A 13,897-nucleotide genomic window follows, 5' to 3' on the forward strand; every position below is an offset into this window, starting at 1 on the left:
TCATAAAGCAGAAATCTTGTTAACGCTCCGGCGTGGGGAAACAGACCAGACACGCCTTCCTCTCTCTGTTGATGGTGCACAACAACTGGTGCACTGCCAAAATATCTTACGTAAATTTAGGTTTCTGTTCTGTGCGTGCGAGTAGTAGATACAAATGGACAAATCTGACAGTGTGGGTCACAGGGTGTACCGACAGAGAAAGTCCCGTAGCAATCCAAATGTCCAGAACCAAAAGGTTCAGGATGACTACGCGTTCCTTTCCAAACCTAGTGGATATAATGAGTCAGTGGGTAAAGGCAGAAAATAAAACAGCTAGAACAGTCTGCTGAGTTCAGAAAATTACATCAATTTCCTGTAATGCAGCCTTTAAAACCAGGAAAGGACTCTTATGCTATGACAATCTCAGATCTTGTATCACAACAGCGACTCTATATTAATATACTGCCCAGCCCTAATTGAGAGCATAATATAAACCCATCAGTATAACAACAGATTCATGTTGTACTCACTACTACTACTTTTTCCCCCCACCAGAAATACTGTTTTCATTCACTTATTGTTTCCCATTTCTTCCAATTAGCCTTTTTTTATTGCTGTTAAGCTACCATTAATAAAAACAAACTCAAAAAAGGGGCAGAATTATGTCCATTGAGCTGATTGAAGACTTAAAATATTAAACTCCTAAGAGAAGAGTTATACAGACAGCTCCTTAACACTAATTGAAAAACAGCAAAGTGAAAAAAACTATTGAACGAGAACAATGTTTCTGTATGAGTAAAGGCATGACTGAATTGTTGCACTTACTGAGTTAGTCCTGAGAAAATGTCCATTGTACCAAATTTATCAAAATAACAGGTGAGCATGGGGTAAGTGTTGGGTTCACATTAACCGAGGATAACGATAAAATGATGATCTGTCTCTAAAAAATGCAAATAAAGACCTGATTCTCTCTGCTGCCGATGTGAAAAAGGCCAGTGTTGAGAATTCGTGGCAAGGAGGTTCACCACAATTTAATCAGACTTGTATTCAGTACAATGATACTATACTATAAAACCACTATGAATATGAGGAAATGTGCAGGGGTTGAATTCTGTTCCACCGCACTTAAATATCATTTTATACATATACTGTTCCACCTTTCTTTTCTGATTTTCAGCATTAATGGTACAACAGTCGCCACAGTCATATTTATAGCAGTATTCTTTATCAAACTGGTATTCTGAATCGAGTTCAAAGAGTTTCACAACAAATTTATGTAGGCCTTTTTTTCTGCAGACACATTTTTTTCTCTTGTTATGTTACTGGATTTTTTTTCTCTTCTGGCTTGTGATCATATACGTGTGTGTGTGTGTGTGTGTGTGTGTGTGTGTGTGCGCATGTGCGTGTGTTATCTCAGTTGTCAGTGTTTGGTCAGGATTGCTTCCATGTGTCAGAGGCTCGGGGCAGATCCACCTGCCTGAGGCTGCTCTCTGATGTTGCCGGGGCTCCTCCTTGTGCTCCACAATAAAAGACCACAGGTTTTTTTTTTCTTTTTTTTCATTGTTTCTCCATGAGAGAGAAAAGAAGCTCATATTGAGTGAAAACACTTTTCTTTTAAGGTGGATCTTAGATTCTGGAATGTGTGTTTCCAGCTGACAGCCAGCTGATGAAATCAGCTCAGCAGCTAACTGGCTGGTTGAAAGGAGCCGATCTGAACCCACCAATCTCATTTAATGAGATGATATTAAAGTTTTTAAAAGTTGGCTCAGACAGCACCTTTTGTGGCTTTGACATTGTCGAGACGGCAACAATTGGAACCCAGCCGCTGCAGGGCCTGCTGTTTCTAAATAATGTCAGAGCCCTTACAACACTCCGCTCCACAGGATGACTGAAGCACGACATGAGTAGTTCTCATGGAAGCAGAAGAGGAAAGATAGGCTGGTTACCAAAATAACCACGAAACCTGCTTTGGAAGTCATTAAAATCCAGACCAGAAACTAAAGATAATCTGGCCTGACGTTGTTAGGATAAAAGCTCTGGACAAAAGTGCAGACAAGGGATAAAATTCTATTTGTATTCCCCTTTCACATCTGAAACTGTTTGATTACCACACATTGTGAGATTGTTGTTAACTTTGGGTGACACTGATCAGTATGCAGGCACGGCAACAATGTGGGTTTGCTTTGCATCAACGAAAACAATCACATCGCAACAACATGATGGCATTTCAAATTGTTGAGAGGCTTTCAAACTAAATGTTGGGAAAATGATTTTCATGTGCATGCGAGTACTTTTTGAACATATTCAGCACATTCTAACAACACTGTGATATACTGATAACCATGATCATTTTGGTCACTATAACCGAGATATGACATTTTCAGATCATTTCATCTCTAGTACAGACTGACTGGCCAGACCAAAAATTTTAAAAGGTGAAAAATTTAACACTATAGCATTAAAAAGTGGTACAACAGTCCAAATTCAAAATATTGAAGAGAGAGAACGCCTAAGACAATTTAGATGATTGACTTGCGATGATATTATGTCAACAAAAGCCGTTCTATGCTTTGGTTTTCCTTCAGTTGAATGAGTTTAATGAGTGAGTACGGACTTGCAGCTTTAAAAGGTATTGAAGGGTGTCCTCCTTCACGCTAGGTTAACAGTGCATGACATGTAGCCCTGTTAGAAAAACGGTCCCCCATATTCCATAACAACACACCATGAAAATGATCCTGAACATACAGCGAGAGCGACCAAGAACAGAGGGATGCTCTCGACCAGCCAAGTCACACGACCTCAATCCAACGAGCCATGTGTGAGAAAAGCCCTTGAAAAAAGAAAACAAAAAGTGAAGATGGCAGCTTTAGAGAGCAGCAGAAAAATGACAATCGTGTGCAATGATATATTTGGTCACTTCACTCTTAGTCGGTACAATTCCTTCATCATCCAAGAGTTTTTTAAAAGACACGTGACGTAGTACAGCACAGCCAATCCCTGCATGTCACTGACGGTGACAGTTGAGCCGTGGCAGTGCGGTAACGCAGACAGACAGGAGAAAATAAGCGGCGAGTGATGACTAAGAAACATTTTGTTGGGGAAAAAAAAAAGAAAGAAAAAGTCAATCCTGCTCAAAGATGACAGCTGCACTGACTTTATTTATTAAAGGTTCAAAATATTAGCAGGCTCATTTCTCTCTGAATGAGAGAAGTGACAGGAGGAAGAGGAAAAGTGTCAAGACGGAGGGAGTGCTAAACTCCTGTATGCATTTAGCACAAAAATGACACCAGAACTGGAACTGATCCGTAATTTTATCAGGAAACGGTCAAAGAAGTGGCTTCCTGTAGACTGTATTGTAATCTTTAAGATTCGCCTTTATTTTGAAATTCCCATGGCAAGTCTGTATCATCATTTCCGTGAAGTGTACCTCCTTCCTAAACATTCAAAACGGGAATAAATCAGCAGTGTGCACATGCAACAATGCCATTATGAGATAAAATACTCGGGAAGGGTTAGTATGAAAAAAAACTGATATTCACTTGTGATCTTTTGTTCAGAGATAAAGTGACCTAAACCAGAAATGAGTGCGAAAAAGTTCAGTAGAAGAAAAGTCTGCTATCTGCTGGGCTAATTTATGCAATGTAAAATGCCATAAGCTTACACTAAAAATGGTGACTACACTAGCAAAAATAATTGTTTTGTCTATGAACCTTGACAGTTATCACTGAGGCAAAAATTTATACTTCAAAAGACCAGCGTGTGGGATATAGTGACATGCAGTGGTGAGGTTATAGACTGCAAACACCTCAACTCACGCTTCTAGAAGAACCTATGATGGCAGCAAAAAAAAAAAAAATATACATATACACATACATATATATATCGCTCAGCCTTATAATATCAGTAAATATCGTACTGAAGAATCGATCATCATCATCATACTGTGATGACACTTGATTTACACCTCGTCTTAAATTTTCACATCTGTCAGATGTACAGGCAGCTCCATATGGTACCACACTGAGCAACAGTTAAACAACAGCTTAAAAGAATACTTAATTTGAAAAAAATGCAGAGAGAAAACAGGATCTGAAAAAAACAACTGCTCGATAATGAAACTGTAGAGGCTGAAACCACAGCTTTTTGTTAGAAACCTGAAGTGTCTATGCCCAGCTGCGAAAAAACATGATGACATCATCAGGGATATTTTCTCAGACTTTGACAAAGCTCCTCCAGAGCCACAAAGGACGTTACTTTTTTTTTTTCCACAGGCTGAGTAGCACGAACCATAATGAGAAAAAAAAAAAAAAGATCTTGATGTGTAAAACACCTTCTCACATTCTAATTGGCTGGGGGGATTTTCACGTGTAAAGTAAAGCTGGTTGTGACATAAACTGTAAAAGTAATATGTACACGACGTGTTTACATTAATCCCTGAATAAATGCACCACGGCCTTGCAATGCCTTAGCTCCTTAGACTCTCCTCCTCTGTCGTTCTTACTCTTAATGTGATTTACGACTCACTTAAACTGGTCTGTGTCGGTTTTTACACACTTGCTACAGGCCTCAGCCGGACAAGACTCCTACAAGTGATGTTTGGGAAATATTTGCATTCACCTCTGTAGCCTTTTGTGCATCAACATTATGTAAATGTGATCATAAATATTCAAACATCAGCTGAATTTGACTCATTTCACTCGTATAGCCAGATTGTCAAACTGCGGAGCACAATATGATTCGATACCTAGGCCAAGAGGCTGCTTTCAGGATGGCAGATTGCGGCCCACGCCCACCCCCTCAACACCCCCTCCCCAATCCCTCCGGAGATTTGGAATCGGAGGGTGCTTACTTGACATCCCATCAGTCGGCGGCACACTAACAAGTAGGCCATAAACCTTTTTTCTCGCTTTGATTACACTAAGTGCACAGAGGCCAGATGCGACCCAGCCTAGTCATCTGTTGGCTTGCCAGCAGAGTCACTGTAGACTGGCGGGGGCAGGAGGCGCAGGAGGAGGAGGGGTCACTTGGGGTCCCCTCCCTTCAGGAATAAAGCTATTGTTCTTCATTACAGCTGGAGAGGCTGCTGGGGGGTACAGAGGGAGAACAAGTCCATTTCCACACCTGTTTTCCATCACCAGGGCTCCTACCAGCTTGACTCCGAGCCAAACCACTCTGTACGAGGACTCAACTGAGCCTGATGCGGGTTTTCTTTGTAACTGAAGCTGCCCGTCGGCAATGTTTTGTGCCAGCTCACAGTGATAACAAAAATGGCAATTTTCAGACCAGGTCTGAAAAGGAAAGAAATAAAACTATTAAGTTAATTATATTTGTCAGGGCAGAAAAGTCTGAAAAACAACATTTAGATCATTATGGAGAGTTAAAACTCCATATCAGCCCCAGGAGAGATCTACCCATACTGTACATGTTATAGTATTATTATTATTAACTTATCTGTTTCAGACAGGGCTGCAGCTAATGATCATCTTTAATATATTTTACTCAGTCGATCATTTCCTTGATTTGTCTATTAGTTGTTTATTAGTTGTTTGATCCATAAGTCAGAAAATGATGAAAAATGTTTATTAAATTAATCACCAACTATGTTGATAACTTATTAATCATTTGAGTAGTTTTTAAGAAAAAAAAGTCAGTATTCTCTGATTGCAGCTTTTAAATATTTTTTGGTTTCTTCACTCCACTATAACAGTAATCTGAATATATTTGGGTTGTGACCAAAACAGGACATTTGACTACATCATCTTGGGCTTTGGAAAATGGTGATCAACATTTTTCATCAGTTTGTGACATTTTAGAGGCCAAGAAAACTCAGACTGCGACATGTGCCACATAAGGGTGTTTCATTTAACACAGAGGATCTTCTGAAATGTGTCCAGCTAGAATTGACAGAATACCTGAAATCTGGTTTAGAAACCAGTACAATATTTATCCTTATAATATAAGGATACTGAGGAATATAAATCCCCAACGGTCTAAAATAAGATTTTTATTTACATTAGGATGTGATGTGTGATCAGAGAACAAGAAAACATGATTATGAGTGTCACGTTCATCAACAAAGCAGGATTGCTTTGTGTGCAGTATTCACAAGGATGTGCTACTGAGACAAAGCATCCAATGCTACAGCCATCCAAAGTAAAGTACTGAATATGTCTGTTGCGGTGACAGAATTTCCCGTGTAGTCATGTAGGTTGGCTTAACAGCGCTGCATGCATTCTTACATCCATCATTTTGTTTGCTTTCACAAATGACTTCATTTATGATCAAATCTGACGCAGCTCGCACTGCAGTATTAACTTTCACAAAAAGCAACGTGATCCCTCAGCGCCCAACATCACCTTTAGGAGGTAGCCACATTAGCAACACGCTAGTGCAAAGTTTAACAGGTTAACCTACAAAATAAACTAAAACAACACAGAACATGGATAAAAACCTACAGCTTTCAAGTGTAAGTCAGGTCACAGACAGCAGGCATCAATCCACCCTTGAGCTTGAACCATTACTGGCCTTTGAGTGATTTATTTCACACACAATGAAGTGTTAAATAAAAGAGCCCATGAAGAAAAGAAATTACATGAACTTGGCGTCTGTTCTGGTTGTTTTCCGTCCTCTGCAGTTGGCTTGTCAATATTAAAACCTTGTAATGAGTAAATTATAATGTACATTTGATTGTTTCATTTCATATCATACTACCAAGAGTGATATTCTGGTGATCTACTAATAAGTAATTTTACCCTGTCTATTTAATACCTGACCAGGTCTGAAAGCACTGTGCACCAATGTGAGGGTTTGCTGTTTTATTTCATTACTGTATCATTAACTGAATACAATTGGCTTTGTACTGTCAGTCTGACAAAACAGGCAATGTGACAACGTCTCTTTGAGCTCTCAGAGGACAATTTTTCCTGATGAGTTTTGTGGATGAAATTATCATTAGTTTCAGCCCCAATTAAAATCATCCCAGCTTCAGGGTTCAACATGAACAAGATGACTGACTGAAATATTGAGCAGGTAGGACGTTAGAAACTGCAGCATAAAAACTAACACCATCGTAACAAATCTGTCACATGAAGTTGTAATCTTTTCTATGGTGTTTCTACATATTTTGGCCAAATGATAAGTCCAAACATTTTAAAGACCCGTGTGGACGACTGCACAACACTTATCACTGCATCACTTCTACTAAATTCCAGGTGGTAAAGCAGTCATTAGCTGCACCGCAAATCTCAGCGTCTGTGCCTGAGCGAGCGCCACGCTGCTCTGTACATCACAACTGATAAATGACATGAACTTGCTCAATACCTGGTAAACTGAACTGATGTTTGAAGTTAAATATTATACCGTGCCTTCTCATTTCTCGGCTTTAGCACCCCATGAATTCATTTCCCAAAAGAAACAGTGCAGCCGTACTGAACTCAGCGCCTCACATCAATTTTCCACAAGCAGCGATGAATCTCCTCTGAAGAGCTCAACGGGCGCCGACGTGCCACGGGACAAGCAGGCAGCATGGAGATCAATTGAGTTGTCACATGGAAGGCGTGGATTTTAATCACACCTTGCAAATAAAACAGCCAAAACTTTGACTACTGCAATAAAACTTTTGTCAGGTACAACATCATATTTTATTTTCGGAAATCCCACGTCATGTGATATATTCCTGTTGTTGGCACAGGGTTAGTAATAATCAGTAAGCTCACAGAGGGTATATTAAACAGGTTCAGTGCCTATTCAATATAGATCTATGGTTGAGGCGAGTTGTTGAGATAGAAATTTCAAAGGTGGACACTGCAGATGCAGCATTGATGTCAGAGACATATTGAGAGAGTTTTTCAACTTATCATGTTTCCTTGATCTCTGATGACAAATCACAGTCATTTTAAGATTGATTACAGTAAATATTTTACAAATCTCTCCTTTAAATACGACAATATTATACTGTCAGTTGTTTTTGACAGCTCTCGCATGCACGTGAAGTACCTGGATCTTCCAACTGTTACAGACATGCATTTCCTCCCGTATCAAATGACTGCGTTTCATGCGTGCTCATCACGCGACATTGCAAATCCATTTTCCCCTCATAGAATCCGTGATCAGCATTTGTGCCCGGTCTAGTTTCTCGTTTATATGCTTTAGCCTGCTGTCAGGTGAGTTAATTGATCCGCATATAAGTGTCAGTAGCGTAAAATGTTAGTTTCTGAAGAGATAAGACAGAGCCTGCGTCCTCTCTGTCCCCAACACGTGCGTTAATTGACCTGGATATGAAATGCCGGAGTGCTAAATAATATAATGCTAGTTCCTAAAGAGATTAGGAGAGGGCCTCTGTTCTCCTCTAAAATAAATAAATAAATAAATAAATCAGCAGTGGCGGTCAAATTTCAACAACTAAGGTTTAACAATAACGCTACAGGAAAACAGGTGGATTAACTCAACACACGATGTACCGCCACAAAGTAATAAGCTCCAAAGGGAACGACTCCTGTCCATCGTCCAAAGACAGCACGACTATTTCCACCCTGAAAACAAGCAAACCCGAAACTTCAGACTGTCCATCAATGGGAAATATGTTTCTGACAAAGCTTAAAGCTACATACACCATAGACATGCTGATGATTTATCCGCTGCAACTTCATGAAATATAGATAAGAAACATAATCAGTATCCAAGATCAAAAACACAGGAGCCATGAAAACTCAGAAAAAAAGAAGTCCAGCTCCTCCACACACATACATCTCTACATCTCTGAACTAGTCACGGTGGAGACACACTAGCATACACTTTCACTGCATTCACAGAAACGGCCTCTGCTCTCACCTGCGCTACCACCCCGATTACATAACTGCACAAAAATGAAAGCAGAGATGCCTCTCACTATAACTGATAGATTGCCTAACCAAGTGTTCAAGTCTCAGCAAGCTCGTGGTCAGAGTGTGCTGCCTTAGCACTCTCTGAAAGCACCTTTTCAGTGCCGTGCCCTTTGTATTCTAAGTGTATCAGCCACATTACAACTGAGCTTAATAATTAATCATAAAGGAATTTAATTATAATGATTACAACATCATGTTAACAACATACCACCATGCATATATTACGACAGGATACAAGATATCCCTGCACGGTACTTTTAATCATGGGGCTGCAAGGCTATCAGTGTTGGCTTTATGATTATTCTTTTCTTCTTCTGAACATTAAAGGAATAGTTCGGATTTTTTGAAGTGCGGTTGTATAAGGTACTTATACATGGTCAGTGTATTACCTGCAGTAAATGGCACTAAAAGCAGCAGGAGTACCAGTGTAGGAAGCTAAGCAATGTACTGCTGTGGGTGGGATCAGCAGCAAAAAGTAAATGAAAGTAAACCAGTTTACCTTGCCGCTAGACCACCTTTTCTGATGGGAAACTACCATTAAATAATCAAATATCACTCTTTCCAAACCAACCAGACTCCATGTGCAACACTACTAATTTTAACTCACAGAACATGGGAGTTGCTGGTCTTCCACTGCCTCAATCGGTTAGTTTGTTTGTGCTTTTGTGTGATTTCGGAGAATCCAAACTAACCTTTGAAAACACAGATATCACACAATAACACAAACAAACTCCCCAGACGTAGCAGCAGCACACCAGCAACCCCCTTGTTCTGTAAGTTAAAATGACTGATTTTACCTATGGAGTTTGGTTGGTTACATAACAGCAGTTTCTCATCAGAAAAGGCCGTCTGATGGCAAAGAAAACCTGTAAAAATATTCTAAATATAGCGTAGATTTAAACAGATACTGATATTTTTAGGTGGACCTTTTTTTATGTGGCTAAAATATGTTTTCCTGCTGACCCTATCCACAGCAGTACATCCTACACCTGTGCTCCTGCTGCTCCTGCTACCTGCAGGTGTGTCAACTGCAATCTACTGGAGGTAATACAATGACTATGGATAAATACCTCTTACAACCCCACTTAAAAATCCAAACTACCCCGCTGAGCTATTGTCTTCTATGAATAAAACTTGATTAAAATATATGAATATAAATCAAGAATTCATTAATGAGGCAGACAATCTAAACACAAAATGTCACAGCCACAACCAATTCAAAATCTAATTATTTGTAGAAGCTAAACTGATGACTGCAATTAGAATATAATATGATTGTGAGCAGACTTAATTAAGATACACAAATATATAACTTTTATTGCATCTCTCTATGTGTTTATGTCTGTAATTTTGTGATAATGTGTTCTACCATGTACGCTCTCTCTAATTACCGCAATAAAATGTGCTGATTTTAGATTTCTTTCTTGCTTCTCAATGCTTAGTTAGAGCCCTTTTATCTTCAAGCTTTGTGTGAAATATTATGAGAACAATTTATGACGTCCACCTGGTAAATTTCTACTCGAATCAGCTGAAATGCCCTAACAATGACTGACTAAACTGATCGCTAATTAACTTATTTCCAGAGGATGAACGAACATGATCTCTGGAGGTACACTGTATCCTCTCCTCCGAGTCCTCTGAATCAAGAGCAATGGCAGTCAAACACGGCGAACTGTGAACGCCTTCTCATAAATCCATTTCATTTGGAGCACTTGTGTGATTTGATGACCATATGAGGTTAGCCTGCGTGCCAAAACGGAACTTGCAGTTGGGGTGAAATTAATTAATGCAGCCTTCTCTTATAGCCTGTCTGCAGTGCAACCATAGCACTAACTTCCATTTATTTGTATTGAGAAGGGGGAGGAAAAAAAACACATCCTGCAATGCTTACTGTAGCTAGATGTGAGCATACAGTATGCACTGGAGGTAAATAATTGATATGCTTTGTGCAAGCTTGCCCTGAGCTTTGTTTGAAATCAGTGGAGCCATTTTCATGAAGGTAGAGCAGCACTGCCCCACTGTCCACACAACAACAGAGCCTTCTTAGTTTGCTCTGCTTTGCAGGACTGTTTAGCAGACTTGACGCATGAAATAACATGATCAGTGTGCGTCCATTTTAATGGATGAACGCAATGATGGATTAAGCCCGCCTGATAATCCAGGATGTGACAAACGACGACATCTGCCGCCCTGTCATTCTCACCACTGCAGCCTCGAACTCAGCGTGGAAAAAAAGGTTTCATTCTCATGATGATAACTTTATGTTTGGGATCACTCATGGCAGGACTGACTTGACAAAAACAAAGGCCATAACAGGCGCTTGAAGCAGCACACCAGCTGTGATAAAATTCACCATAAAGCTATATTTTAACCAGTTATATAATTGTGCAACCTATTTGTACGGGTCTCCAGTTAGTAACAGCATGTGCGTGCTGGGGGGGGCGCGTTGCCCCGACTACTATTATTCCACCACATCTTCATCGTAGCCTATCAATGCGCAAAGATAGCTCAATTACACCGAAACGAGTGTGCATCTTTCAGTACTTCATGAGTAAACACAGAGCAAACATATCCTCTAATACGCCGACTTCATACTGACATGTAACACAACACTTTATCCCATCTTTAGTCTGGTAAATAAACGTGTGTGCCTGTTCCGCAGCCCGCCAACTCACTAATACCCCTCACAACATCACCACCAATCGTTTAAAAAGCCAAAAGCGTAAAAATTCATGTCGCAGTTTTCTCCCTCGCCGGCTTTATCTGTAACCTACCAGCTTCACTAAAGCATCTGACTCAGATTAGGCAACTACACCCGAACAAACCTTTGATGTTTCCATGCATGATGCCACTGAAAATCCAGCCCCGATATTAACGAAAACACAGCCCGGAACGTAATTGGAAACTCGCGCAAATTAATCTTCTCGTGTTTACCAGCAAGTGTACATACGTATGAAGAGACGATATAAGACATCATGCGAACCACTCCGATGTGCTTTTCACTTCGGCATACAGACAAATCAACAACAATCCCTCCCTTCATTGAAATGTCAACTTTTATAAAGGCTTCGCCCGTCATTCTAGTAGCCCCCTCGCTGAAATCCAGCGCGGTGACCAACGGTGAATGAATTCTGTAAAACTGAAATTAAATGGCAAATAACTGCTGAATCGTGCGCTTTCTTTACGCCGAATTTATCAAAAAGGCACAACATTACTGACATAAATCGAATTACAGTCTACTGTGCATGCATCGCAGACTCGGTGACGTCCAGTTAAATTCGCAGAGTTTTGAATAGAGTTCGCCGTAGCGTATCTTCAAACCGCACGTTGTCAGGGCTGCTGCACATTCTACTTAAACGCACCGCTGTTTTCAGTGATTTACAGCAGCCCAGGCTCCGCTCTGAACAACACGCCACAAAAGTAACCAAGCTAGCGGACTGACCGAGCAAACACCCATTTAAACAGGTCATATGTATCTCTCAATGCCCCCTGAGCGACAAAAGACCATGCAATTTGTCTTTTTCCACACCAGAATTGGCTACATTTAAGAGTTGGCAGCTGTGTGGCGGCGGCAAAGCGATTTATAATGGTGAGCTGACCAAAGTGATGTATTCTTCGGCAGCGTATCTGTAACGCCTGTTTGTATAGGATACATGGCACACACGCACACAAATCTGCCCTTTCTGATCCGTATTGCAACTTTACGGACAGTTAGGTTTCCTTACTTGTTCAACAACATCATGCATCCAAAAAATGCTCTGCTGCCGCGCACGTACAAAAATTGCAGATAAAATCACGCTCCTCCATCTAAATCCACGGAAATCTGGCAGGAAAGTGTGTATTCCGTTTAGACATCATAAAGAAAAGTCCTACCTTTGTGAAGAGCCGCTTGGAGCATGAATAAAAAGAGAATAGTCGCGAGAGAGCCGCTGCGAGTGTTCGCCATGTTGGACACCTGCTTCAGTATGGCAGAGAGAGGCAGCTTCACCTATAGCTACAACGGGACTCAGTTAATGAGATGCGAGAAAGGGAGGGTACTATTTAACATATTCATTTAATTCATTTTTTGTGATAAATTATGTGGTTTGTGATTAATGTGCCTTGTATTCTTGAACTCTTTTAATGTTTTAATGCTAAAAAAGAAAACTCAGGGAGGCTCTCAGTGCTTTTATCGCTGTGTTGTGCTGCAGGAGTGGTGAGTAGGGAGGCGTGTGTGTGTGTGTGTGTGTGTGTGTGTGTGTGTGTGTGTGTGTGTGTGTGTGTGTGTGTGTGTGTGTGTGTGTGTGTGTGGTGAAATTGGATGGGTCCCATCCTCATCATGGGAAAACAGTCCTTTCATGCTGCGGGCTCTTGAAAGGAATACAATATATATGTATACATATATATATATATATATATATGTACACCTGTCTTAGGCAATATCCCCCCACCATTTCCCCCATTCTTCACCTGCACTTCACTTCTACAGGTGGGAATCAAACAGTGGGGCTGGTTTGATGGAGCAGAAGTTGAATGGGACAGGTAGTTCCTTCAGGGCAGCCACCCTGGAGAGTGCAGTGGCGGGCTCAGGCTGTCTGAGGGGCACGGTAGAAAAAAAAAAAAAAAATTCTAGTATATTGAGCAGCCTATATGGCACTGCATTGTGTTTTCTCTGCTTTAAAGTCACCCTAGAGGGCACTTTACCACTTTTTGTCCAATGTAAAGGTCACCTCAGAGGGCAGTTTATCATGTTGTGTCCACTGAAAGGGCACCAAGAGCGTACTTTACCACATTTTGTCTACTACAAGTGCACCCTAGAGGCCATTTTACCATGTTTGATTGCCTGGAAGGGCATCAAGAGTGAGAGGAGTAAACATTATATAAGTGTTGTCACAAAATGCATTTAAAGTATCAAAAGTAAAATGGTCCATGTTATTGTTTTTTTAATTAATATAACTGCTGCATTATGTGTATGTTGCCTTTCATTGCTGCAAATATTTAAGGTTGTAAAACACACAAATATAACCATATAGCAAAAGAAGTTTAAAACTTCACTG

The 13,897-nt window shown here is 40.4% G+C and overlaps 1 protein-coding gene across 5 annotated transcripts in view; it reads right to left on the reverse strand.

The window, feature by feature from the left end:
* Positions 1-12,844, reverse strand: part of cadm1a (cell adhesion molecule 1a) — a 570,965-nt gene extending 558,121 nt beyond the window's left edge. For 4 of the 5 annotated variants that reach the window (XM_084730385.1, XM_084730384.1, XM_084730383.1 and 1 more), the window contains exon 1: positions 12,735-12,829. In XM_084730385.1, the coding sequence (XP_084586511.1) occupies positions 12,735-12,807 (73 nt within the window). In that variant the 5' untranslated portion in view covers positions 12,808-12,829. Of the gene's footprint in view, positions 1-12,734 lie in introns of all 5 variants that reach the window. The other variant, XM_084730382.1, reaches the window with a different exon arrangement.
* Positions 12,845-13,897: the final 1,053 nt, after the last annotated feature.

The sequence above is a fragment of the Lutjanus erythropterus genome, chromosome 11 (assembly GCF_056507025.1).
Source record: "Lutjanus erythropterus isolate fLutEry1 chromosome 11, fLutEry1.hap2, whole genome shotgun sequence".
Lineage (NCBI taxonomy): Eukaryota > Metazoa > Chordata > Actinopteri > Lutjaniformes > Lutjanidae > Lutjanus > Lutjanus erythropterus.